The 24535-nt window shown below is 47.2% G+C and overlaps 1 protein-coding gene, 4 non-coding genes and 1 pseudogene across 6 annotated transcripts; 4 read left to right on the plus strand and 2 right to left on the minus strand.

Annotated features, from left to right (window-relative positions):
* Window positions 1-49: 49 nt before the first annotated feature.
* Window positions 50-131, minus strand: Trnas-gcu (transfer RNA serine (anticodon GCU)). Its single transcript has one exon. It is a non-coding gene; the product is annotated as a tRNA-Ser (tRNA).
* Window positions 132-491: 360 nt separating this feature from the next.
* On the minus strand, window positions 492-563 carry Trnaw-cca (transfer RNA tryptophan (anticodon CCA)). The gene has a single exon. It is a non-coding gene; the product is annotated as a tRNA-Trp (tRNA).
* A 7676-nt stretch (window positions 564-8239) lies between these two features.
* Window positions 8240-14368, plus strand: Tmem107 (transmembrane protein 107). 2 transcript variants are annotated; one of them, XM_006973475.4, is made up of 5 exons: window positions 8240-8414; window positions 8660-8727; window positions 8820-8920; window positions 9915-10011; window positions 10230-10515. In XM_006973475.4, exons 1-5 carry the CDS (start codon window positions 8328-8330, stop codon window positions 10297-10299), a joined length of 423 nt encoding a protein of 140 aa, XP_006973537.1. In that variant the 5' UTR covers window positions 8240-8327; the 3' UTR covers window positions 10300-10515. The 2 variants fall into 2 exon arrangements, with proteins under 2 accessions (XP_006973537.1, XP_042138194.1); XM_042282260.2 differs by lacking the exon at window positions 10230-10515 and adding an exon at window positions 14223-14368 and having other exon boundaries at window positions 8241-8414.
* Window positions 10909-11042, plus strand: LOC121831884 (U8 small nucleolar RNA). The gene has a single exon (XR_006075481.1). It is a non-coding gene; the product is annotated as a U8 small nucleolar RNA (small nucleolar RNA).
* Window positions 11169-14181, plus strand: LOC143266890 (guanine nucleotide-binding protein G(I)/G(S)/G(O) subunit gamma-5 pseudogene; annotated as a pseudogene).
* On the plus strand, window positions 12321-12424 carry LOC121831869 (U6 spliceosomal RNA). The gene has a single exon (XR_006075471.1). It is a non-coding gene; the product is annotated as a U6 spliceosomal RNA (small nuclear RNA).
* Window positions 14369-24535: the final 10167 nt, after the last annotated feature.

Here is a 24535-nt window from a genome sequence, read left to right on the forward strand (position 1 = left end):
ATCCTGTCTCTAAATTACAAAACTGAATGTAGACCTCAGAAGCTACACACGACGAGGATGGGATTCGAACCCACGCGTGCAGAGCACAATGGATTAGCAGTCCATCGCCTTAACCACTCGGCCACCTCGTCCACATGGGCAGCAGATGGGTTGGCTTCTCTGAGACCTGAACTCTCCTTACTCCCGGCAGGCAGCCCTTGCACTTCCGGGAACGTGTCCGCAGCGGCAGCGCGTGCTCGCACAGCAGTTCTGTCTCTCGGCGGCCGGGCACACTGAATGTTCCAACTACGGCTGGCTGCCCTGGAGAGTCCTGCTCTTTGCCCAAGATTACCTGGATTATCCGCAAAAACACTCCCTAGATCACTGAGCTATACTGACAGGGCGCCGTCAGGATCGGGCTCCTCAGCTCCTCGTTCTTGGTCTTCAAGAGGTGTTTCGTCTTCGATCGTTGAGACAAATAATGGAAACCAAAACAGGGAAAAAGAGGAAGCTGACCCCGACGTGATTTGAACACGCAACCTTCTGATCTGGAGTCAGACGCGCTACCGTTGCGCCACGAGGCCGGCCGGCCGTGGTCGTGTACAGGTCACCTCATGGCTACTATAGGAAGGCTCTCCCCCCCCCCCCCGTCACCCCCGCCCCCACGCTCACCTCCCTGGAAACCCGAAGCATGGACGGACCTCTCCCCGGGAGGAAGCCCACAATCTGAACTCAGAGCAAGCAGCTTCACACCTCTGGCTCCACGGCCTCCCCGAGACTGTCCCTGGAGGCCTGAGGAAGGTCACGTGAAAGGAGATCGAGGGTGCTTCTCTCACCCCGAAGGCGAGCATTGCCTCCGCTCTCACACTGCTCAGGCCTGCTTCTCGCTGGATCCAGGCCCACAGCCGCTTGTTGGCCCTCCCCGCGGCCCCCCATTGTCTGTCTTCGCCTTAAAAATGTTTTCATCGGCGGTCTGTCTTCTCTCGCTCCAGCAGCTCTCAGCTGCACGCAGCCGGGGCTCCTGCATCTTGCTCACAGGGCCTGGCGTGGGCGCCTGTGGACACCTCCCCTCGGCTGGTCTTTCCTTCCTCCCGGGCCTTCTGCACGTGCCATGACAGGCCTCGTGGAGATGGGCGACTCTCGACTCTTCCCTCTGCCTCACATCGGGTTTCCAGCCCCCGATCCCGTCCGTTCCTTTCCCTTAGGAATTCTGCCAGTGCCCATGCCCGCTCTCTCGGCCCCCCAGGCTGGCTTGCCATATCAAGCTCCTCTCTGATCTCCTGGGCTCCAGAAGGTCCTCCATCACTCACTGCCTTAAAATCAAAGGCTCTTTGTCGTCCGGATCAAGTCTTACCTTCTTGGGTTTACAGAGTCAACAAGTTGTTGTTAATGCTTGTGGGCTCTTCATATACAATTCATATATAGGCTGGCTACTTAGTACACTTATGTAATCCTTTTTTGGTGAGTTTTTTTTTTTGTTTTTTGAGGCAGGGTTTCTCTGTGTAGCCTTGCTGTCCTGGAGCTCTCTGCGTAGACCAGGCTGGCCTCAAACTCACGTAGATTAGCCTGCTTCTGCCTCCTGAGGGCTGGGACCACAAAAACCGCCGGCCGGGTTTTGTAATCTTATCGTTACTTTTTTGGAGATTTATTTTTATTTTAATATGTGGGAAGGATATGTGCACAAAAATGCAATTGTCCACAGAGTACAGAGGTGTGGGATCCCACGGAGCTGGTGCTACAGGCAGTTGTAAGCTACCTGATGTGGGTCTTGGGGACTGAACTCTCAGATCCTCAGAAAGAGCGGTATTTGCTCTTAACCATTGAGCCATCTCATCAACCTCTATTTTGTTTGTTTGTTTGTTTGTTTGTTTTAAAGACAGTGTCTCAGTTGCCTAAACTGGCCTTGAACTTGGATTCCTTTGGCTTTAGCCTTCCTAGTGCTAGAATTACAGGAATATGGGGCTAAAACTAACTTTTAAGATCTGGTCATTTAAAAAAACAAAACAAAAAACCTTTAATCCCAGCACTTGGGAGGCAGAGGCAAGGCAGATCTCTGTGAGTTCGAGGCCAGCCTGGTCTATAGCTCGAGATCCAGGACAGGCACCAAAACTACAGAGAAACCCTGTCTCAAACCACCACCACCACCACCACCACCACCACCACCACCACCCCAAAAAAAGAAAAGATGGTGGCCTGCGCACATGCACTCGGCACAGAGCACAGATCACATGCCAGTTTGCGGGCGGTTCCATGATGTGCCAGCAGCTCATGCCTGACCTCTGTTGGCACTCCCTCTTAAACTGCCAGCTCTGTCCCACCATGTGAGTGGTCCTCAGCATCTTGGGCTCATTAAGCCTGGAGGAAGTGGAGGAGTTACCGCAGTCACTACCGTTGGTCACTGGTATTGGAGCAGTAGTGGACAGGCTGATCAAAGCATGAAGGCAGCCTAGGTTAAAACATCCACAAGCATTGTTCGGGAGGGTCTCGATCCTTGATTCAGGTAGTCTGGTCCTGAGAGATCCGGACGTTCACGGAAGGCAGACTCTCACATCCAGGGGAAAGCGTTCTTTTCTGATCATCAGCAGTGGTGCACCTCTCTGGAGATGTTTGCACAGGCCTCCACTGTGATGTCCACAGGCTGCCAAAGTGAGTCCATTCCTAGCAACCCATCTGGAGACCAACCCAGTAAGTCTAGGGTGACGCTGATGCCCAGCACATGTTGAATGGAATGCCAATGCCCAGACTCCAGAGCAGCTGCCTGAGAAGGAAGCATGTTTCCCAGACCCTGGCAATGCCCAAGTTCAGAGATGTATATATACTCTTTTGTCCCTTCCCAACAAGGGTGACCTATCAGATAATGTTCTGGGTCAATTTTCCTGATTGGGGTGTGTGTGTGTGTGTGTGTGTGTGTGTGTGTCAAACATTAGGAGAAATGAGTCACCCATAGTACTTCCTATGGCCACAGAGTGGCACTAAAACTCAGAAACAGCTTTTCTAGGGCAGGCTCCTGAGAACCAAGGTCGTGGAAAATGACAGGACAGACCTACAATGCTCAGTCTCGTTACCATATAACATGAAGTGTGATTACCCTGGTTTCTACCATCGAGTGGCCCCCACAGGCTGGAACCACTATATGCAGAAAAGCCCCAAACTCCCAGATGCTAGAACCCCAGATCCCACAGCCAGACCCAGATCTTTTTCCTCTACATATTTCTCATGGAGGCATCATGGTTCATGCTGGTGATCCCAGAACTTGGGAGGCTGAGACAGGAAAACTGCTGTAAGTACAAGGCCAGCCTAGAGTACTCAGTGAACTTCAGGCTAGCCAGGACTACAAAGTGAGACCTGTCTTGAAAAATAAAAATAAAATTAAAAAATTAGTACCTCTTGATCCCCTCCAATCCACCTGCTTGATTCCAACTGATCTGAGCCCCAACCTATCCCTTCTAGAAGTCTTTTCATCTTCCCCATTCACCTTCTACTTAAAATCTGTTTTCCATGTTGCAGCCAGAGGCTAGAATAGAAATCTGACTATGTCTCTCACCATGGCTGCAGAAGCTGAGGGAATTTAGCTCTTGTTTACCACTACAACATCGGTCTGATCTTCTCTCCCTCTTCTGTAGGCCCCAGAATCCCTGGCTTCCTTTCTGTCTGGCAAACACAGCCCTGGCTCCTCCCTCTGTCTGGAATGCTGTTTCCCCAGATCTCCACAGGGCTGGCTGACTCCTGCCCTCAGATCTCGGATCTCGGGAAATCTTCAAAAGCATGCCCTAGCTTTTTCTCACTCTTCATCCTATGATACAGGGTCTTCCGCCTGGGAATAGTCGAACTTGCTGCACCATCACCAACCTCAACCTCAGGAGTCGCAGGCAGGGGAGAGACACGAATCTTACATTCTTTCATCTGTGCCCTAAGTGTGCTTGCATGTTTTACTGCACCCTTAGCTTCTGTGATTGAGAATACAAAAAACTCATCTCTCGTTATTAAAAATAATAAACAAATAGTAAATGTAGGTGGTGAACGAACACCTTTGACCCCAGCAGAGGGAGGGGCAGAGACAGAGGATCTCTGAGTTTGAGGCTAGCCTGATCTACATAATGAGTTCCAAGAAAATCTGAGCTACCTGTCTCAAACAAAACAAAACAAAATGTCTGTTAGCCCTGGCTGTCTGGGAACCCACAATGCTCTTGCCTCTGCCGCCAAAATGCTGGGATTACAGGAGTGTACCACCACGTGGAGCTAAGAGGTGATTTGATTAAATTAATTAACTAGTTAACCTACTTTTTAATAATTTATTTTTATTTTATGTACATTGATGTTTTGCCTGCACATATGTTTGTGTAAGGATGTCAGATCCCCTGGAACTGGAGTTACAGACAGTTGTGAGCAGCCATGTGGGTGCTGGAAATTCAACCTGGGTCCTCTGGAAGAGCAGCCAGTGCTCGTAAACACTGAGCCATCTCACCAGTCCTAAACTTATTTTTAAAGACCATAACCACCACCTCCACCTCCGAGATACGGTTTCTCTTTTTAAAGACTCCACACCTCTACCCTGAGATAAGGTTTCTCTGTGTAGCTTTGGCTGTTCTGGAACTCAATCTCTATAAAACAGGCTGGCCTTGAACTCACAGAGATCCACCTGGCTCTGTCTTTAGTGCTGGGACTAAAGGTGTGCTCCACCCCTGCCCGGCTCTGGTGATCTATTTTAAGTGTGTGTGTGTGTGTGTGTGTGTGTGTGTGTGTGTGTGTCTGTCTGTCTGTCTGTCTGCCAGAAGAGAGCACTGAATCCCCTGGAACTGGAGCTACAGGAGGTTGTGAGCTGCACAATATAGGTGTTAAGGAACTGAATTTAGCTGAGCATTATGTGCTGCTGTTTGTTTGTTTGTTTTCCAGACAGTGTTTTTTTGTGTTAACAGCCCTGGCTGTCCCAGAAGTTGCTCTGCAGACCAGGCTGGCTTTGAACTCTCAAAGATCCGCCTGCCTCTGCCTCCTGAGTGCTGGGAATAGAGGCGTGTGCCATGTGCTCTTAACTGCTGAGCCATCTCTCTAATTTTTGTTCTTGTTGTTTTGGGTTTGTTTTGTTTTGTTGAGATTTTATTGAGACAGGATCTTACATAGGCCAGCCTCACCTAGAACTCACTACATAACTGAGCATGACCTTGGATTTCTGACCCTTTCCTCCACCTCCAAAATTCTGGGATTATAGGTGTTTGTTCCCTACCCAAATAAGATTCGGTTTTATATGAAACAGTTATTATATAGTTTCACTCTATAGGATCTTGAGTGGAGGAACTCAGTAGTAAAGTACTTGCTTAGCATGGTCCGGACCCTGAGTTTGATTCGCAGCACACCACAAACAGAAGTCTTAAACATGTGAGGAGTTGAATAAATAGGGGCCTTTAATGCTAGGAATGATTCCTTAGGTTTTAGAATGCTGTTCCATGCATTAGTGATAATACTATAAGGCTCAAAAGGAGGTTGGGAGTATACCTCAGTGGAGAGTGCTTACCTATATGAAAGAGGTCTGGAATTTATCTCCAACACTGAGAAAAATCAGGAAATTACACCTTTACAACGCTATTATCTAAGTTACAAACCCTGTACAAATTTTGTTCAGCATTCCACCACAGTCTTTTATAATAAAAGTGTGTGAGAGGGTTCTTTTACCTGGTTTGAGATCTCATGTGTGTGGGTGGGGGGAGGGTTCTTTTACCTGGTTTGGGATCTTGTATGTGTGTGTGTGTGTGTGTGTGTGTGTGTGTGTGTGTGTGTGTGTGTGTCCTTTTACCTGGTTTGGGATCTCATGTGTGTGGGTCCTTTTACCTGGTTTGGGATCTCATGTGTGTGTGTGGGGGGGGTTCTTTTACCTGGTTTTGGATCTCATGTGTGTGTGGGTTCTTTTACCTGGTTTGGGATCTCCTATGTGTGTGGGGTCCTTTTACTTGGTTTGGGATCTCATGTGTGTGAGGGGTCCTTTTACCTGGTTTGGGATCTCATGTGTGTGTGGGGTCCTTTTACCTGGTTTGGGATGTCATGTTGGGGGGGGGTCCTTTTACCTGGTTTGGGATCTCATGTGTGTGTATGTGGGGGGTTCTTTTACCTGGTTTTGGATCTTATGTGTGTGTGGGTTCTTTTACCAGGTTTGGGATCTCCTATGTGTGTGGGGTCCTTTTACTTGGTTTGGGATCTCATGTGTGTGAGGGGTCCTTTTACCTGGTTTGGGATCTCATGTGTGTGTGGGGTCCTTTTACCTGGTTTGGGATGTCATGTGTGTGTGTGTGTGTGGGGAGGGTTCTTTTACCTGGTTTGGGATATCATGTTGAGGGGGGGTGGGGGGGTGGGGGGGTGGGGGGGTGTCCTTTTACCTGGTTTGGGATCTCCTATGTGTGTGTGGGGAGGGTTCTTTTACCTGGTTTGGGATCTTATGTGTGTGTGTGGGGGGTCCTTTTAACTGGTTTGGGATCTCCTGTGTGTGTGGGGTCCTTTTTACCTGGTTTGGGATGTCATGTGTGTGTGTGTGGGTCCTTTTACCTGGTTTGGGATGTCCTGTGTGTGGGGGTCCTTTTATCTCGTTTGGGATCTCATGTGTATGTTGTGGGGAGGGTTCTTTTACCTGGTTTGGGATTTCATGTGTGTGTGTGGGGTCCCTTTACCTAGTTTGGTATGTCATGTGTGTGTGTGGGGAGGGTTCTTTTACCTGGTTTGGGATGTCATCTGTGTGAAGGTCCTTTTACCTGGTTTTGGATATCATGTGTGTGGGGGGAGATTCTTTTACCTGGTTTGAAATCTCATGTGTGTGGGGGCTTCTTTTATCTGGTTTGGGATCTCATGTGTGTGTGTGGGGAGATTCTTTTACCTGGTTTGGGATCTCATGTGTGTGGGGGTCCTTTTACCTGGTTTGGGATCTCATGTGTGTGGGGAGGGTCCTTTTTACCTGGTTTGGAATGTCATGTCATGACAGATTTGCCCCCTTCATTCAGAACTCCTCAGTCCGTCTTTCATGACCTTTAACTGAAATATTTTGACTCTGAGTTCTGAATTTTTTCACTACTTGGCTTTGGAAAAGGAAACCCATTTATTGCTCTAGGAAGACAAACACATTTCTTCTCGGTTTTGGCCAGTTCCTTAAAACAAAAATCTAGGAATTATCTGTTTCCAAAGCTCTCCTTTGATATTAGTTGTGTTATCCTTTTTATTTATAGCACCCATTACCTTGCAGGGCTTTTTTTTTTTTTTCCTTCTTCTTCTTTTTAAATGTTTGTTACCGATCTCCCTCCCTAGATTATAAAACCGGAGGGAGAGACTTTAGTTTATATATCAACGTACTCTCAGAGCCAAGCACAGTGCCTGGCATTTGGGAGCCGTCAATAAAGACTTATGGAATGAATTAAATCAGAAATACCTCTAAGACTTGTCGTCTAGACGGGCTTAAAGGTAAAGGAGAGGAACTGAGAGGAGTCCCGTGGACAGTGGGCTCCACTGTGAACCAGGAAGGTGGTGAGAACTTTCCAATCAGCAGGGGTTTTTATTCACAGCCCCAGATCTGTCCGGTCGCCCTAGTAACAGGGTCTTGGTCTCTAAGTGAACAATGTCCGGGGCCTGACATCTCAAAGCGAGACTGAAACGGATGCTGCAGGGTCAGCAGCCCAGCCTGGGCTAACCCTCCCGGGGAGACCCAGCCTGGGCTAACCCTCCCGGGGAGACCCAGCCTGGGCTAACCCTCCCGGGGAGACCCAGCCTGGGCTAACCCTCCCGGGGAGACCCAGCCTGGGCTAACCCTCCCGGGGACTCAAAGCTGTTCCTGTCCATCGCTCCACCCCTCACTCCTGGTCCCCTCGGTTCCCGAAGCCCTCACCTCACCCACATCCTAGCCTAACCCCTCCCAAGGCAGCGGCGCGGTTCTGCCCTCGCCAAATCTCTCATTCACCGGAGACAAAGCTGGAGTCATTCCCGGGGAGAGTTTCGGTCTGGGGAAGGGAGGCCACCGACAACCCGGGGCTCGGCGACAGGACGCACACCCTCCTCTCCGTTCGCGCCCTCGGCTCCTCGTGCCCGGGGCGCGGGGCGCGGAGGAGACGGGAGGATCTGGCGGTTCCGGGGACGACCCGGGCGGGTCCACCCCACCGCCTCGCCGTCTCGCTGGCACCAGGAGATCGAGCATCGCTTTGGGATGCCCCGGACCTACAAGACCCCGGGCGAGGGGCGCGGCGCTATCGCGAGACTTCCGGAGACGGGCCGCGCCGGCGGCGGCGGCGCCGGGCGGACGCAGTTACCATGGCGACCGGGAGGCGCCCGGCCGGGCGCGCGGGAAGGAGGCCGGAGGAGCGGCCCGCTGGGTCCCCGAGGCCATGGGCCGGATCACCGGGCTCGTGCCCTCGCGGTTCCTGACGCTCTTGGCTCATCTGGTGGTTGTCATGACGCTCTTCTGGTCCCGGGTGAGACGCGGGCGCGCGGGCGGGCAGGGCAGGGCAGGGCAGGGCGCGTCCTCCGCTTCTCCGCCTGCAGAGGACCGCGCTCAGCTCGGGCCCCCGCCTCCCCGGGGTCCCGTCCCCCCGGGCCCTCCCCGACCTGTCCCCGGGCCCTCCCCGACCTGTCCCCGGGCCCTCCCCGACCTGTCCCCGCGGCCCAGTCCCTCCTTTTGACTTTTTTTTCCTTTCTTTTTTCCTGCCCGGCTCTCCAGGAAAGCAACATCCAGGCTTGCCTGCCTCTCCAGTTCACCCCCGAGGAATACGAGAAGCAGGACGTCCAGTGAGCTCCCGGGGGCGGGGTGGGCGTGCCGGGGTCTGCGGAGTCCTTCGGGAGACGAGGCCTGATCCGGCCTGATCCTGCCCTCTCCGCAGGCTGGTGACCGCGCTCTGCCTCACCCTCGGCCTCTTCGCGGTGGAGCTGGCCGGCTTCCTCTCCGGAGTTTCCATGTTCAACAGCACCCAGAGCCTCCTCTGTATCCTTTCGGCCTGCCCAGCGTCCCCCGCACAGGCCTCGTCTCCAAGTCACCGTTCTTTGCACCTCTGCAGACCTTTTGGGCCCAAGTCTCTGCCCAGGGGGCAAAGCCAATCCCTCTAGGTGAGCGGTCTTAGGCATCACGGGAATGAATAGTCTTCGGACAGTGGTTAAGCCCTGTTATGAACCAGGTTCTGGCCACCCCCGGGTGGGAGTCAAGCCTTTTTCTCTCCCTTGAGGGGCCGGGAGATACACATCTGTAAATCAGCGTGATAAACACTATGCTGCTGAGTGTGTAAAATACAAAGCGATACCAGAACGCAGAAGGAGCCGAGAAAAGGCGCCACAAAAGAAGGTTCTTGATGGCCGGAGGTGGTGCCACAGGCCTTTAATCCTAACACTCCTAGGGAGGCAGGAGCAGGTGGATCTCTGAGTTCGAGGCCACCCTGGTCTACAGAGTGAGTTCCCGGGCAGCCAGGGCTGTTGCACAGCTGTCTTCAAAAAAGAAAAGAAAAGAAAACGGAAGAAGGCAGCTCTTGACTCCTGATCTGTGGACAAGGAGGACCAGGCACTGGAGAGACCCCGGCGGTGTATCAGGCCTGTAGGTATTCTTGTGTGGCTTAGGGTGTCTGTGGCATTAACCGCCCCAGAAGTGTGCGGGGTTGCCCTAGTTATGTAGAAGGGGTTCCATCTTTTTGTTGTTGTTGTTTTTGTGTTTTGTCTTTTGAGACAGGGTTTCTTTACATAGCCCTGGCTGTCCTAGAACTGTCTTGTAAGCCAGGCTGGCCTTGAACTCACAGAGATCCTCCTGCCTCGGCATCCCAAGTACTGGGGACTAAGGGTGTGCGCCACCACCTCCCGGCTGAGCTCTGGCCTCTCAAGCGTGGCTGACAACGCTGGCAGTTGCTTTATGGGACGGGAACGAGATATGAACCCAGGTCCAGACGCCCAAGGGGCCGAGCACTCCCTGTCGTTTTCCTTGACTGCGTTCTAAGCCATTGCAGCCCACTGTAGCGCGTCCGTGGCCCTCTCCTTCTTCATATTCGAGCGATGGGAATGTACCACATACTGGTACATCTTTGCCGTCTGCAGGTGCCGTTTTTTTAGCACCCAGTATTTCAGAACGGGGTGGGGGTGGAAAGTCTATCCCAGACCTGAAGCTCTCCCCTGCCCAGACCTTTTCCCGCACCTGTGAAATTAATCGAGTTCTGAAGTTTCATATCCATCCCCAAACCCAGTCCCAGGTAGGGTTTGGAGGTTTGGGTATTTGTGTTGGGAGGGGCCCTGAACCCGCCCCCTCCTTTCCACAGCGCCTTCCCAGCTCTCACTGAAACAGCATTATTCATCGCTGTCTTTGGGCTGAAAAAGAAACCTTTCTGAGCACGACCCGGACGTAGGAACCAAGGCTGGAAAAGCGATGCGCTTCCTCCGGTTGGGGGAGAAGCAAGGCATGGGCTTCAGTTTCTCTCTCTCTCCGCTTTGCCCCTCCCAACTGCTTCTAAGCAGAGAATGGCAGTGTTGGGATGAGATCTCTCAAACCTTGGGTTATAATTTTTATTTTTAGAGCCTTGTAATAAAATACATTTTATAATACTAGTCTGATGCTATTTTGCAGAAGACGAATGAGTGGGCCAAGAAGCTGGTGTAAATAAAGGCTTTTTTCCCCTAAGGCACGAGCCAGTAGGTGGTCCTTCTATTTGGATTTTTACGGTACAAGATAGACGGAAGTGGGCGGAGATATGTAAATAAGCACAGCACATAGGGCTTCTAATTTGCCGGATGTGAGCAGAGTATTCTGGGAGGTTTTATTTCTCCAGTTTTGGCGCCGAATGGAAAATAATTTATATTAAGCGACTTTCACATAGATATTACTCTATGATTGTGAGAATACTGAAGCATTGGGTTTGTGCTAAAGAAATGTCACATTCTCACCCTCGCTTTAACCGGAAATGTCTTTTCCTAATTAGGAACGGGCCCCTGCGCCCCTTATCGTCAGGAGGTTAATCCTTACCTGTTCCTCCTCTGGAGGGCAGTAGAAAATGATGATTGGAGCTTGCATGATCTGCTGATTAGCATTTCCGTGTGGCCAGGACCTGACAACATCCTGGTTGCTCCTATCTGATTCTCTGACGATCACACGTTTTTTTAACGAGTTAATTGACAGAACTTTCCAGCCACATTTTAGGTCTAATTCACTTCACCACCGGCCCCAGCTCAGTTAGATTACTTGTATCTGTGCCTGTGTGTGTCAGCCGCTCAGTTAGGTTACTTGTGTAGTTGGTGAATAATCCTGGCAGAGCACCCGTACCCACTCACCGTGCTTCCCGAGGAGATGCTCTCTGATGACACCCCAGACACAGCCTTACCCATGACCTTGAGCTCCCCTTCATCTAGCATTCATTCTGTGACCTAGCCATAGCAAAGAAAGACTTCTAGTACTCCCGTTATTTAATTGTGTAAGTTGTGGTATATGCTACAAAAAAAAAAAAATGATTAGAGTGTCTTAGCGACACTTTAAGTTGTGAGAGCCACCAAAATATTATTTGTCTCAGCTATTGTTGAGAAACTTGAGAATGACTCTGAGAAGTCCACACCCTTTCATGTGTCTTACTGAGCATGGAAAAATTTGCTTTTCAGAAGCTTTACTAACAGGTTGCCAAATATAGCTATTATTTAAAATTAAACAGTGTGAACTTGCGATTAAGTAGGTTATATTTACGCTGGAGGTACAGCTCACTGCTAAGTGCATACTTGTTATGCTTGAGGCCGTGGGTGAAATCCTCAGCCAGGATGGTGATGCATGCCCACAGTACCAGCACTCAGCACGCAGAGGAGGCAGTGCCACAAGTTCAAGGTCAGCCTGGTCTACGCAGTGCATTTCCAGTCAGCCAGGGCTACATAGTGAGACCCTGTCTCAAACAAAACAAGAGCACGTTGCTACCCCTCCTAGGGATGGAGGAGTTAGCCCAGCTCTGGAGGTTCCATGCTGGGTTCCCCCAGCATCAACACCATGATGAGAGTGGTGTTTCTGTAGCTCAGGATGGAGGCTGAGTTCAACCTGAGAAGGTTCCCCAGGCAGCTGCAGGCTTGATAAAGTTCTGTCTTCCGAATGCTCAGTATTATTCTCTGCTGACTGGATTGTCAAGTACAGATCCTTTGAACCCTCAGAAAGTCTGCTCCTTTTTGTAGTCACATCTTTCAAAGGTTTCTCAAAGCACTTTTATGCAGCAGTGGATTTAAGAAAACTAAATGAGAAGTCTGTACAAGGCTTCCTTGTAACACATATGCTAGGAAACGGTCTCCTGCTGGTCAGTCCACCACATCTACCTCTCTGGATTTTGATGGATTTGTTTTACAAGGTTCTAACTAGTTTATATACAGTGGATGTAGTGTTTTTATAAGTGCTTGCTTCCACAGCATGTATACTAACCCGGGAAGGATACAGAGATTAGCATGGCCCCTGTGCAAGGACGACACACACATTCCTGAAGCAGTCCGTCGTTTTGGTGATGTTTTCCTGTAATTTTAAGAGACTACATATGGGGTGGGAGGTGTTAAAAACTTGTACAACTTAAAAATAGCACGATTAAGCTGGTTTCCCCCAAAATTAAAAAAAAAAATTTTAAAGTAATAGAACTCTGGCATGGTGTTGTACATCTTGATCCCCGCTTCTTCTTCCTTTTCTCAAAAAGAAAAACAGAAAAGGCAGAGTCAGAGGTAACATTAGTACAGATTAATCCTAAGAGTGTGAGAATTGTTACATTGTCTCCAGCCCATCAAATAAATGTAGGTGAGCACTATCTCTTTGCTGAGAACTGCTGCTACTTCCTCCTCCTCCTTTGTGTGGGGCTGAGGATTCAACTTAGGATTTCAAAGCATTTCCAGTCCCACAACCAACTGGTACTACTACTACTTCTTAATTACATTTTATTCATTAATTTGATATGCTTGTCAAATGTGTGTGTGTGTGTGTGGAGGTCAGAAGACAACTTACCAGAGTTGCACTCTCCATCCACCAGACGTTAGGCTTGGGAGTCGGAGTTTTTATCCTCTGCCCTTAACTCCACCACCCCCTTTTATTTATTTATTTTTAAGACAAGGTCCCAGTGTCCTACATCATCTGGAGCTTGCTATGTAGCCGAGGATGACCTTGAATGTCTGTCTGATCCTCCTAGCTCAGGAAGGATTGCTCAACCGTGCTCAGTTTTTGTGGCCATGGGGATGAAACAAGGTCATGTGCATCCTAGGCAAGCATTCTCCCAACTGAGGTATAACCTTAGCCCCACCCTGGTCTCCTCTCTAGTCCTTAAATACCAACTAGATGCTTCTGGTTTTTCTATACCTGTGGAGCAGCGGCTCTGAACCCAGATGTTGCCCCACCCCCAAAGCCATTCACCCTCCCTCTGCCTCAGTTCCCTCATCTGTACTCATAAGGGAACATCAGAGGTCTTAGCAGCAAGCATCAGAAACAGATTTTCATTTTGCTGTGATGTTAGTGGCTTCCTAGATCTGAGGATTATTTGTTTATTTATGGTTCTTTTGAAACAGGATCTCTCTGTTATGTGGCCATGGCTGTCCTGGAACTTGCTATGTAGACTGGCCTGGCCTTGAACTCACAGATCTGCCTGCCTCTGCCTCCTGATTGCTAGGATTAAAGATGTGTGCCAGCGTGCTGGGGTGTAGATCTCAGGACCGTTTTAGAGACCCTCTTCACAGTTGGGAAATGAAGTCTGGAGCCTGAGTGCTCAAATTGGCTCTGAGACTTGGGTTCTGAAGGTTTTCTCTCCCTCCTGCTGCTCCAGCCTAGATCTGTAGTTCTCTGACCTGGGAGCCTGTTCAGTCTGCTCTGGGGTGTCTCCTGCAAGGCTAGGGGGTGGGCACCATGCAGCTTGAGGAGCAGCTGTCTGGCTGTTGTTGGACTTGCCTGATACGTCTCAGTAGTGAATACTCAGTAGTGAATACTTTTATGGGGTGTGGAAGAGTGTGCTACAGCCACCTCTGGAAGGGACCAAATTGGTTCCGTCAGTTCACAGACTATCTGGTGGGGCTCTGGTGGGGCTGTAAGGAAGACTGAGCTAATCCTGGTGAGGATACGGTAGCCAGGCAGGAGTGTGTCAGATCTAGGACTTTAGGACCTTTTTCATGAGTTTACTGGATCATGAGGGACATCCGTTTTCACCTGTTCAGCGTCTGTCCCTTTCCTAAAAGGCACCCCGTTTGCCTCTTGGAACTCCCCATTCTTAGTCTTTATGTCCAGTGAGAGGCTGACAGTCACTCCGTCCTAATCCTTCTTTTTGCTTTAGGGGTGACCAGGTGGCCAATAACAGCATCCCGTCTTCCCTGATCCAGTGATGGAGTCTACTGTAAACCTTAACAAGCCGGGGCTCGTGCTGAACATCTGGGAAAGAGAAGATTAGTCTCTGATAAATAAAGCTTACTGTAAAATAAACTCATTCAGACAGTGGGCAGGGGGTGCCCTGGAGGGGTGCACCCCCTGGTTAAAAGCTGGTACTGCTCTTGCTGAGGACCCAGGTTCTGATTTCTAGCACCCACATCCTGCAGCTCACAACAACCTATAACTCCAGCTCCAGGGGGATATGAGGCCCCTCCATGGGCACCTACACTCATGGCCATATATCCACATATATACACATACTTTAAAAAAATGGCCAGGAAGCCAGGCGGATCTCTGTGAGTTCGAGGCCAGCCTGGTCTACAGAGCGAGATCCAGGACAGGCGCAAAGCTACACAGAGAAACCCTGTCTCAGGAAAAAAAAAAAAAAAAGAAAAGAAAAGGCCAGGAATGGTGGTGCATGCCTTTTTAGTGCCAGTACTTGGGAGGCAGAGGCAGGAGGATCACTGTGAGTTAGAAGTCATCCTGATCTACACAGCAAGCTCCAGGATAGCCGGACTGCATAAAGAAACCCTGTCCCAATAAATAAATAAATAAATAAATAAATAAATAAATAAATAAATAAATAAATAAATAAATAAATAAATAATTTTTAAAAAATGATTTTTTAGAGACAAAACAAAAAGACAGGAAGGGCCTGGTGAGGTGGCCCAGTGGGTGAGGACGCCTTCAGCCAACCCTGATGGCCTGAGTTTGGTTACTGCAACCCACACAGAGGAAGGAGCAAATGGAGTCTGACCTCTGACCTCTACACGTGCTGTTGGGTGCGTGCATCCACGCACATAAATACGTGAATAAAATGTAATAAATCTACTAAAACTAATAGAAAACAAAACCAAAATAACTCACGCAGAGTGCAATTTCATGATTAGATGGGCTAATGGAACACACACCAAAATCTATAAAAAGAACTAAGTAAGTAGAACTTACTAGATATTAAGGATGTCATTTTAAAAATAAGTTGGGGCCAGGTGTAGTGTATTCCAACACTGGGCAGGCAGATCTCTGTGAATTCAAGGCCAGCCTGGTCTACAAATTGAGTTCCCGCACAGCCAGGGCTACACAGAGGAAACCTGTGCTGAAAAACAAAACAAAGAAAAAAAACACCAAGTTGGGGAACACACACACACACACACACACACACACACACACACACACACACGTCTAATTTATTTTTATTTACATGTATAAGTGTATGTCGAACCTCCCACAAGTCAGGCAAGAACTGTACCTCTGAGCTATACCTCTGTGTGTGTGTGTGTGTGTGTGTGTGTGTGTGTGTGTGTGTGTGTGTGTGTGGTGTGTGTGCATGCGTGTGTGTATTTGCAAAAGAACTGAACACAGATGTATACACCCACAGTCATAGCAGCATCATTCATGAGAGCTGAAGGAGAAGCATCCCAAGTGTTCTGTCACAGACGAGGGGTCAACAGAACGTGGTGCACATGCACAGTGGAGTATTATTCAACTTACAAAAGAGCGTCTGTGAGGGAGCTGGAGATGGACAATGAACACAGGACTAACAGGACGAGAAGAACGTCAGTGTTCAGAGCACAGGAGGAGAACTATGGTGGTCATGGTTTTTTGTTTGCTGTTTGGTTTGGTTTTCATCATTCTAAGTTGAGGCTGGAGAGATGGCTCAGGGGTTAAAAGCACTAACTGCTTTTACAGTGGACCTGGGTTTGGTTCTAGCACCCATATGGTGGTTCACAACGGTCCATAACTCCAGTTCCAAGGGATCCGTTGCTCTCTCCTGGCCTTCACAGGAACGCACATTGTGTGCATACATGCAGATAAAACCTTCATACATATAAAATAAGCAAATCTAAAATGTTTTGTTTGTTTTTCCAGGCGGTCTCACTGTTTGGCCCTGGCTGTTCTGAAACTCACTCTAGACCAGGCTGGCCTCAAATTCAGAGATCCTCCTGCCTCTGCCCCCTGAGTGCTGAAATTAAAGGTGTGTGTTACTACCGCCCAGTTCTAAATTTTTTAATTAATTAATTAGTTAATTAACTAATTTGAGACGGGGTTCTCACTATGTAACTCTGGATGGACTGGAACGTGTTCCGTGGACCTCGCTGGCCTCATCCTCACCGAGGTCCAGCTGCCTCTGTCCCTTTTGTACTGGCGGTAAAGGAGCTCAGCACCACACCCGGCGATTTTATTTTTTTATTAGCTTATTTGTACAAAGTAATGAATTTCAGTGTGATATTTGTATGCATGTATGTAACATACTTTAATCATGTTCCTGCTCTTTATTACCCTTCTATCCCCTCGTGCCCCGGTCCTTAGCCTCTCTCATGTCTCATTCACTCATTCATTGATTTCCTTTTGAGGCAGGGTCTTACTATGCACTCATTCATTGATTTCCTTTTGAGGCAGGGTCTTACTATGCACTCATTCATTGATTTCCTTTTGAGGCAGGGTCTTACTATGCACTCATTCATTGATTTCCTTTTGAGGCAGGGTCTTACTATGCACTCATTCATTGATTTCCTTTTGAGGCAGGGTCTTACTGTGCAGCCCCAGCCAGACTAGAACTTGCTATATAGATCATCTTTTCAATAATCCCAACTCTTGAAATTATTTTAAGATAATTTTTGGTGACTCATTATCAGGAACTGGTTGATTAGTATATCTATTTTATATACATATACACCAGGCAGTAAGTATCTCTTTAAATTTTTTTCTGGAGAAACTTTAAGAATCCCTGCTTTAAGGCCGGGCGCACACCTTTAATCCCAGCACTTGGGAGGCAGAGGCAGGTGGATCTCTGTGAGTTCGAGGCCATCCTGGTCTCCAAAGCGAGTTCCAGGAGAGGCACAAAGCTATACAGAGAAACCCTGTCTCGGGGGAAAAAAAAAAAAAATCCCTGCTTTAGGTGGATCTCTGAGTTCAAGGCCAGCCTGGTCTACAGAGTGAGTTCCAGGACAGCAGGGCTACACAGAGAAACCCTGTCTCAAAATATAACAAGGAAGGAAGAAACAAACAAACAAGTAGAAAAGAAGAGAAGAAGCCCTGCATGGCCTCTGAGACACCTGAGAGAGCCCTACCTTATGAGGCTGCTGTGGTGGCTCAAACCTCAAATCTCAGTGCTCAGGAGGCTGAGGCAGGAGGATTACTTGAGTTCAAGACCAGCCTACATCAAACCTCAAACACACATACATGCAAACCCACATGCAAGAAAATAATAGCTTTAAATATCTATTCATTTTAATTATGTATATGGGTCTGCATAAGTGTGCTTGAGTGAAGATGCCCTCAGAAGTCAGAGGCACTGGATCCACACATCAAGAGTCACAGCAGGTAGGAGCCACCCAGTGTGGGTGCTGGGAATCCAGTTTGGTTCATCTGAAAGAACAGCAAGTGCTTTTAACTACCGAGTCATCTCTCTAGTCCTGAATAATATTTTTTCAGTTTAAACAAAAGAGGCTGGACTCATATATCCACCATGAAAACAAAAAACTAAAACAAAACAAAAACCCAAAATCCCATAGCAGAGTTGAAATGAGAAAACAATTTCACCTCCTATTGTCCTGGTCCTAAATTTTAGACAATTCTTTTTATTTCCCCATCCCAAAAGAATTGACTTTCACTGTTGCTCTTTAAAGACATAACCCAGCTATGTAGCCAACCCGGCACTGAACTTCCAATTCTCCTGCCTCAGGACTGGTGATATGGTTTAGTTGGTTGTCTTGGGATATTTGTACACTCTGAAGATGTGTCACTCACGGTGATTGGTTTAATAAAGAGCTGAATGGCCAATAGCTAGGCAGGAAGAAGTTAGGCAGGACTTCTGGGGACAGAGAGGACTCTGGGAAAAAGAAAGGCAGAGTCACCAGCCAGACATGGAGAGGAAACAGGAGGTGCAAGATGGAAGAGAGGTAACACCACGTGGCAGAACATAGATTAATTTAGATGTGTTAATTTAAGTTATAAGAGCTAGTTGAGACAAGCCTAAGCTAAAGGCTGAGCTTTCATAATTACTAAGAAGTGTCTGTGTTGTTATTTGGGAGCTGGTGGTCCAGAGAAAGACCAGCTACAGTGGGTAGATGCCCTTTCCTGTGACCTGGGACCCACACTGTGGAAGGAGAACCAGCTTTCCCTCCGACTTTGACCTGGATGCTCTGCTAGCTGACAGACAGTTGGCCAGCTTTACTAATCTGACCGTACAGGTGTCGCAAATGCTGTCCATTACACTATGCTGTCTTTGTTCTTGCTTGTAGCTTTACCACAGCAGAGAGTTAGCCCTATCCCAGTCACCAGGGTGTGGCTGCAGTCTTTCTCAGTTACCTCATACTTAGCTCCTTGTGTTTTGTAAGGCGAGTGGCCTGAGGTGGTCACCTAGGTGAAAGCTTCTTCTCAGAAGCCATCTTTATGGTTTAACCTGTTAAAATTAGCCGCATTAAACCTGGCAGTGGTAGCGCACACCTTTAATCTCAGCACTCGGGAGGCAGGGGCAAGCGGATCTCTGTGAGTTCGAGGGCAGCCAGGGCTACAGAGAGACCCTGTCTCAAAAAAAAAAAAAGACAAACCAAACCAAATAGCAGCATTAGATGCAAGGGTATAGGGAAGGACAGTAGTGTCCCCCATAGGTTCCTCAAGCACTTTGTGGTGGGGAGGGACAGCCCTGCTGTCGTTGGTCGGAGCCTTGTCCTCGCCCAGCCAGCTGCAAACCTTTACCCATCCTCCTCAGTGCTCCTAATGCTGCCACTTTAAGCCTGACCTTCATGGTAACTCCAGCTTCTGTCCCACTGCTATATACCTGAGCAGCTTGCCCCTGTCACTGCGGGCCCTCCTCCCTCACTACCTACACAGAGCCAGCTCCTTTCTCACTAGAACTTGGGAGGCAGACGCAAGAGGATGCCAAGTTCAAGACCAGTCTGAGCTTCATAGGGAAACCCTACCTCAAAACAAGTAAATAGTCAAAGGTGCTTTGAATGTTTTTTTTTTTTTTTTTTTTTTCCTTTGCTTGTTGAGACAGGGTCTTGCTATATATCTTTAGCTGGCCTCGAACTCACTCTGTAGACCGGGCTGGCCTTGAACTCACAGAGATCTACCTGTCTCTGCCTCTGAAATGCTGGTATTAAAGGCTCAGACTTAGTTTTTTTTTTTTTTAAATATTTATTTTTAATTATTTGCATATGTCTGTGTATGGATATGTGCATCTGAGCGCAGGTGCCCACTGAGGCCAAAGGCATTGGCTCTCCTGAAGCTGGAGTCCCAGGAGGTTGTGAACTGCCAGCTGTGGGTGCTGGAAACTGAACTCGGGTCCTCTGAACTCAGTTCTTAACTGCTGAGCCATCTCTCTAGGCCCTGGGATTGACTTTGTTTCTTTGAAGCAGGATTTTGCTCTGTAGCCTGTGCTGTGGCCCTGTGACAGCTTCCCTGTAGCCTGTGCTGTGGCCCTGTGACAGCTTCCCTGTAGCCTGTGCTGTGGCCCTGTGACAGCTTCCCTGTAGCCTGTGCTGTGGCCCTTGTCACAGTCAGCTTCAGTTGTCACTTTGACATAAACTGGAGTCACCGGGAAGAGGGACCCTCACTGAAGAACTGCCTCCATCATATTACCTGTGGGCCTTTGGGCATGTTTGGGCAGCAGCTTCTTAATTGCTAATTGACACGGGAGGACCTAGCCCACGGTGGGCAGGGCCACCCACAGGCAAATGAGTGTAGGCTGTGTAACAGCATTGGCTGAGATGAGGGAAGCGAGCCAGTAGGCCATGGCTCTCTGGTCCTCATGGTTTCTGCTTCAGTTCCTACCGCCAGGTCCCGACCTCCAATTCCTATCCTGAAGACTGTAAACTATAATAAACTCTTTCCTCCACAAGCTGGGTTTTTTTGTTTTTTTTGTTTTTTGTCTGTTTGTTTTGTTTTGTTTGTTTTTTGAGACAGGATCTCTCTATGAAACAGTCCTGGCATTTACCCTATAGACCAGGCTGGCCTTGAACTCACAGAGATCTACCTGCCTCTGCCTCCTGAGTGCTGGCATTAAAGGTGTGTGCCACCACTGCCTGACCACAAGCTGGTTTTGATCAGTATTTATCAAAGCAGCAGAAAGCAAACTAGAACGATCCTCTCGCCTCCTGATAGCTAAGATTACAGCTGTCTGCAGCCACACTCAACTCTTGGGAGTTTTTAAAAATAAATTTTGAGTAGATTATATATTTGTATATAAATATATAATTTATATTTATGATAAGAAACATAGAAGCTACAAAGGAATACTGGCACATTTAACTGTGCAAGAATGTTGGGATGGGGTATAGCTTGGTGGTAGACGGCATGTTTAAGATGCACTAAATTAGCCGGGCGGTGGTGGCGCACTCCTTTAATCCCAGCACTTGGGAGGCAGAGGCAGGCAGAGCTCTGTGAGTTCGAGGCCAGTTTGGTCTACAAAGAATTCCAGGAAAGGCACAAAGCTACACAGAGAAATCATGTCTCGAAAAACAAAACAAACAAACAAAAAAAGACGCACTAAATTCTGAGCTTAATCCTTAGTTCAAAACATTAAAACTCTGCCTAGTAGCTAGGGATGGTGGTGCATGTTGGTAACTCAGCAGAGTGAGGCAGGAGGATTACAAGTTTGAAGCCAGCCTCAGCAACTTGGGTGATACTTTGTTAATAAAAACAAGCAAACACATAGCAACAAAACTTATGCATAGTTAAAAAAAATAGGCAAAAGTTGAAACAGATGATACTGTTGAGAAAATATTTGTAAATCATTTTGTAGAGAAAAGTTAAAGTTAACACAAAAATCTATAGTTCTGTAAGAAAAGGATGAACAACTTACTATCATACAATAACTATAGGCACTTCACAGATAAGTAGAGTTAAAGAACTATTAAACATGGGTAGCAGGCTTTCTTGGACCACCAGCCCCCAAATCATGACATGGAGACTTACTATTAATTCATTGTTTAGCCTTAGCTTAGACTTGTTTCTAGCTAGCTTCCCCCTTTTAACTTAATCTGCTCATTTCTATTAATCTGTGTGCCGCCCCAAGGCTCATTTACTTCATCTACCTACTGTCCATCCTGCTTTCCTGCTTCCTCCATGTCTGGCTGGCTGGGCCCTGGCTGGCTCCCTTTTTCTCTCTGCCCACCAGCCCCGCCTACCCCTCCTTTGCCTAGCTATTGGCCGTTCTGCTTTTTATTAGGCCAATTAGGTGCGTTAGGCAGGCAAGGCGAAACAGCAACACATCTTTACATACTTAAACAAATGCAGCATAAACAAAAGCAGCACACCCTACATAATAAACAGATGCAACATCTTTATATAGTTAAACAAATGTTCTACCCCACAACAGACATGTGAAGAAGCCTCGTATCATGCACCATACAAGAAATGAAAATTGTGTTTAGTTAATATGTTTATTTATTTATTTATTTATTTTTCTTTTTTAATTTTTTTCTTTCCTCCCATCACAGGCAATTTATTTTGTTCTATCATTCACAGTTAATACAGAAAATACTTGGAAATATTTCCATATAATGTTTGACACAGAAATCATCAAATAGAAGTATACAATGTTGACAGGAGGCAGTACATTTATAATTTATAACCCCAAATGTATTTATAAATTAGAAATGGAAATATCTACAAATGAAATTATGAAGGTTCACCAAAGTCATTTAATCTGTCAGTTTCTCATTCATTTTTATGTCTTAATAATATTCTATTGTATGAATAAGCCACATTTTATTTCTCTCCAGTATTTGATAGCTATTTGAGTTGTTTTAACTTTTTTACTATTAGCAACACACTGCTGTAAACCTTCATGTACATGTTTCATAGGTGCACATTTTCAGTAGTTTGAGGTTATATTCCTAAGGGTAGAATTGTTGAGTAACAGAGTAACAATGTTTTGCATTTTGACCAACCACCAGACTGTTTTGCCAAAGTGGCACACCATTATACAATCTCACCAAATCCTTGTTTTTAAGGCTCTGATTTTTGTACAAAAGCATTCAATCATTCTGTCAGTCCAAACCAGGAAAAGTAAGCTATAGTTCAGAGCTGTTCTATTCCATTTACTATGCAAAGCCAATCTTGGCGTTTGCAACTCTCAGCCCTTTTGAGTATTCTTGCAGTGTTCACCTTTTCCTCCATGTTTATTTATTTTTAAGGTTTATTTTTATTTATGCGTGTCTGTGTCTGGGTGTGTATGACCTGTGTCAGATGCATGAGGAAGCCAGGCGAGGGTACTGAATCTTCTGGAGCTGGAGTCAGAAGTGGTGAGCTGCTGTCCAGGGACTGGGAACCAAGCCTGGGTCCTCTCTGAGAGCAGCAGGCACACTCCACCACTGAGCCAGCTCTCTAGCCCCGACATATTAACAGTGCCTAAAAGGTTTCAAAGCATACAGGAGAAGTGGGTAAACAGGCCTTACCTGTTGGCTGGGTGGGAAGAAAGCTTGGTAGCACACCCTGGATAGCAACTTGGCAGTATTCATTAAAATCATAAGCACCTTTGGGTTTAGGATTGGTTGTTCAGTACCGGCGTTGAATCTAGACCCCTCGGTGCTAGGCAGGCGCTCTACTAACGAATTATATCACCAGCCTTTCAATTTGTTTGTTCATTTTGCTGTATTGGGTCTCCTTGGGTTTCTCAGGCTGACCTTTAATTTACTCTGTAGTCTAGACAGGCCTGACACTTGTGACTCTCCTGCCTTATCCTCCTGAGTGCCTGGATTATAGGTCTCCCACTAGGCCCAGCTCCAGCTATGGCTTGATTTTCTTTTTCTTTTCTTTTTTCTTTCTTTTCTTTTCTTTCTTTCTTTCTTTTTTTTTTTTTCCAGATAGGGTTTCACTGTGTAGCCCTGGCTGTCCTAGAACTCCCTCTGTAGACTGGGCTGGCCTCAAACTCGGAGAGATATGCCTGCTTCTGTCACTGGCGTGCTCTACTGTGCCTGGCTTTGACCTAAGATTTTCATATTTAGAAATTTACCCTATATATTTGCATATAGGTAAAATCAGAATGTGTAAAATATTCTTTATAGCTTTGCTTAGGTTGGCAAAATGTTAACAATGACCTAAAATGACTGTCTTAAGTGGATTGATCAAATCATGATATAGCCATACAGCAGGATACTACACAATCATAAAAATGTAAGTTTTGTGCCATACATATAATGGAACAATCTCCAAATTATGTTAAATGGAGAATCAAAATGCAGAACAGAGCAGTCTATACAGATTGCTTGCATTAGGACGCAGAGACTAAAGAGTATGTCTGGAAGGAGGCACAGGCACCAGGGGGTCAGTTGGGAATAGGGGGCACCTGGGATGTAAGGAGAGAGGCTGTCTTGAACTAGATGCTCTTCTGAAGTTATGAAACTGAGTAGAAATGTATATATTAATTTCTTTTGGGGACGAGGGCTATAGTGTAGCCTGGCTGGCGTCAAACTCATGGCAATCTTTCTTTCTGAGACTCTTGAGTGTTAGGATTACAGGCATGTGCCACTATGCCCAGCGAAAAAATTGTTGAGGTAATGGAGGCTCAAGCTCTTGAGCATACTAGTCAAATACTCTAGTCAAGTACTCTAGTCAAGTACTCTAGTCAAGTACCCCACCACTCAGCTACATTCCAGCCCTAAATAACTTTTTATTTTATGTTATTTTGAGACAGGATCTCACTGTGTAGCTCTGACTGTCCTGGGAGGAACTCACAGAGATCCAACTATCTCTGCCTCTCCAGTCCTGGGATAAAAGGCCTGCACCACCACACCAGGTCGTAAGTAACTTTAAAAAATAGAAGCACAGGACTGGTGAGCTGGTTCAGCTTGTAAACTGTTTGCTGCCAAACCTGACAGCCTGTGTTTAATCCCTGGAACCACCATGGTAGAAGGAGAAGATTAATTTCCAACATGCTGTCTTCTGACCCCACCATACACAAATACAATAAATAAATTGTAATAAGAAATAAAATAAATGACATTTGAGTGTCCAGATCACTAATTCATGTCCATTCTCAGGAGGGCCTGTTTTTTTCCTTAATAAACTCTATTTCTGTCACTGAAAACAAACAACAACAACAAAAAAAAAACCCACAACTCTTTCTTTCTTTCTTTCTTTCTTTTTTTTTTTTTGTTTGTTTTTTGAGACAGGGTTTCTCTGTGTAGCTTTGTGCCTTCCCTGGAACTCGCTTTGTAGACCAGGCTGGCCTCGAACTCACAAAGATCCGCCTGCCTTTGCCTCCCGAGTGCT

This window comes from Peromyscus maniculatus, chromosome 8 (genome assembly GCF_049852395.1).
Source record: "Peromyscus maniculatus bairdii isolate BWxNUB_F1_BW_parent chromosome 8, HU_Pman_BW_mat_3.1, whole genome shotgun sequence".
In the NCBI taxonomy this organism is placed as follows: domain Eukaryota; kingdom Metazoa; phylum Chordata; class Mammalia; order Rodentia; family Cricetidae; genus Peromyscus; species Peromyscus maniculatus.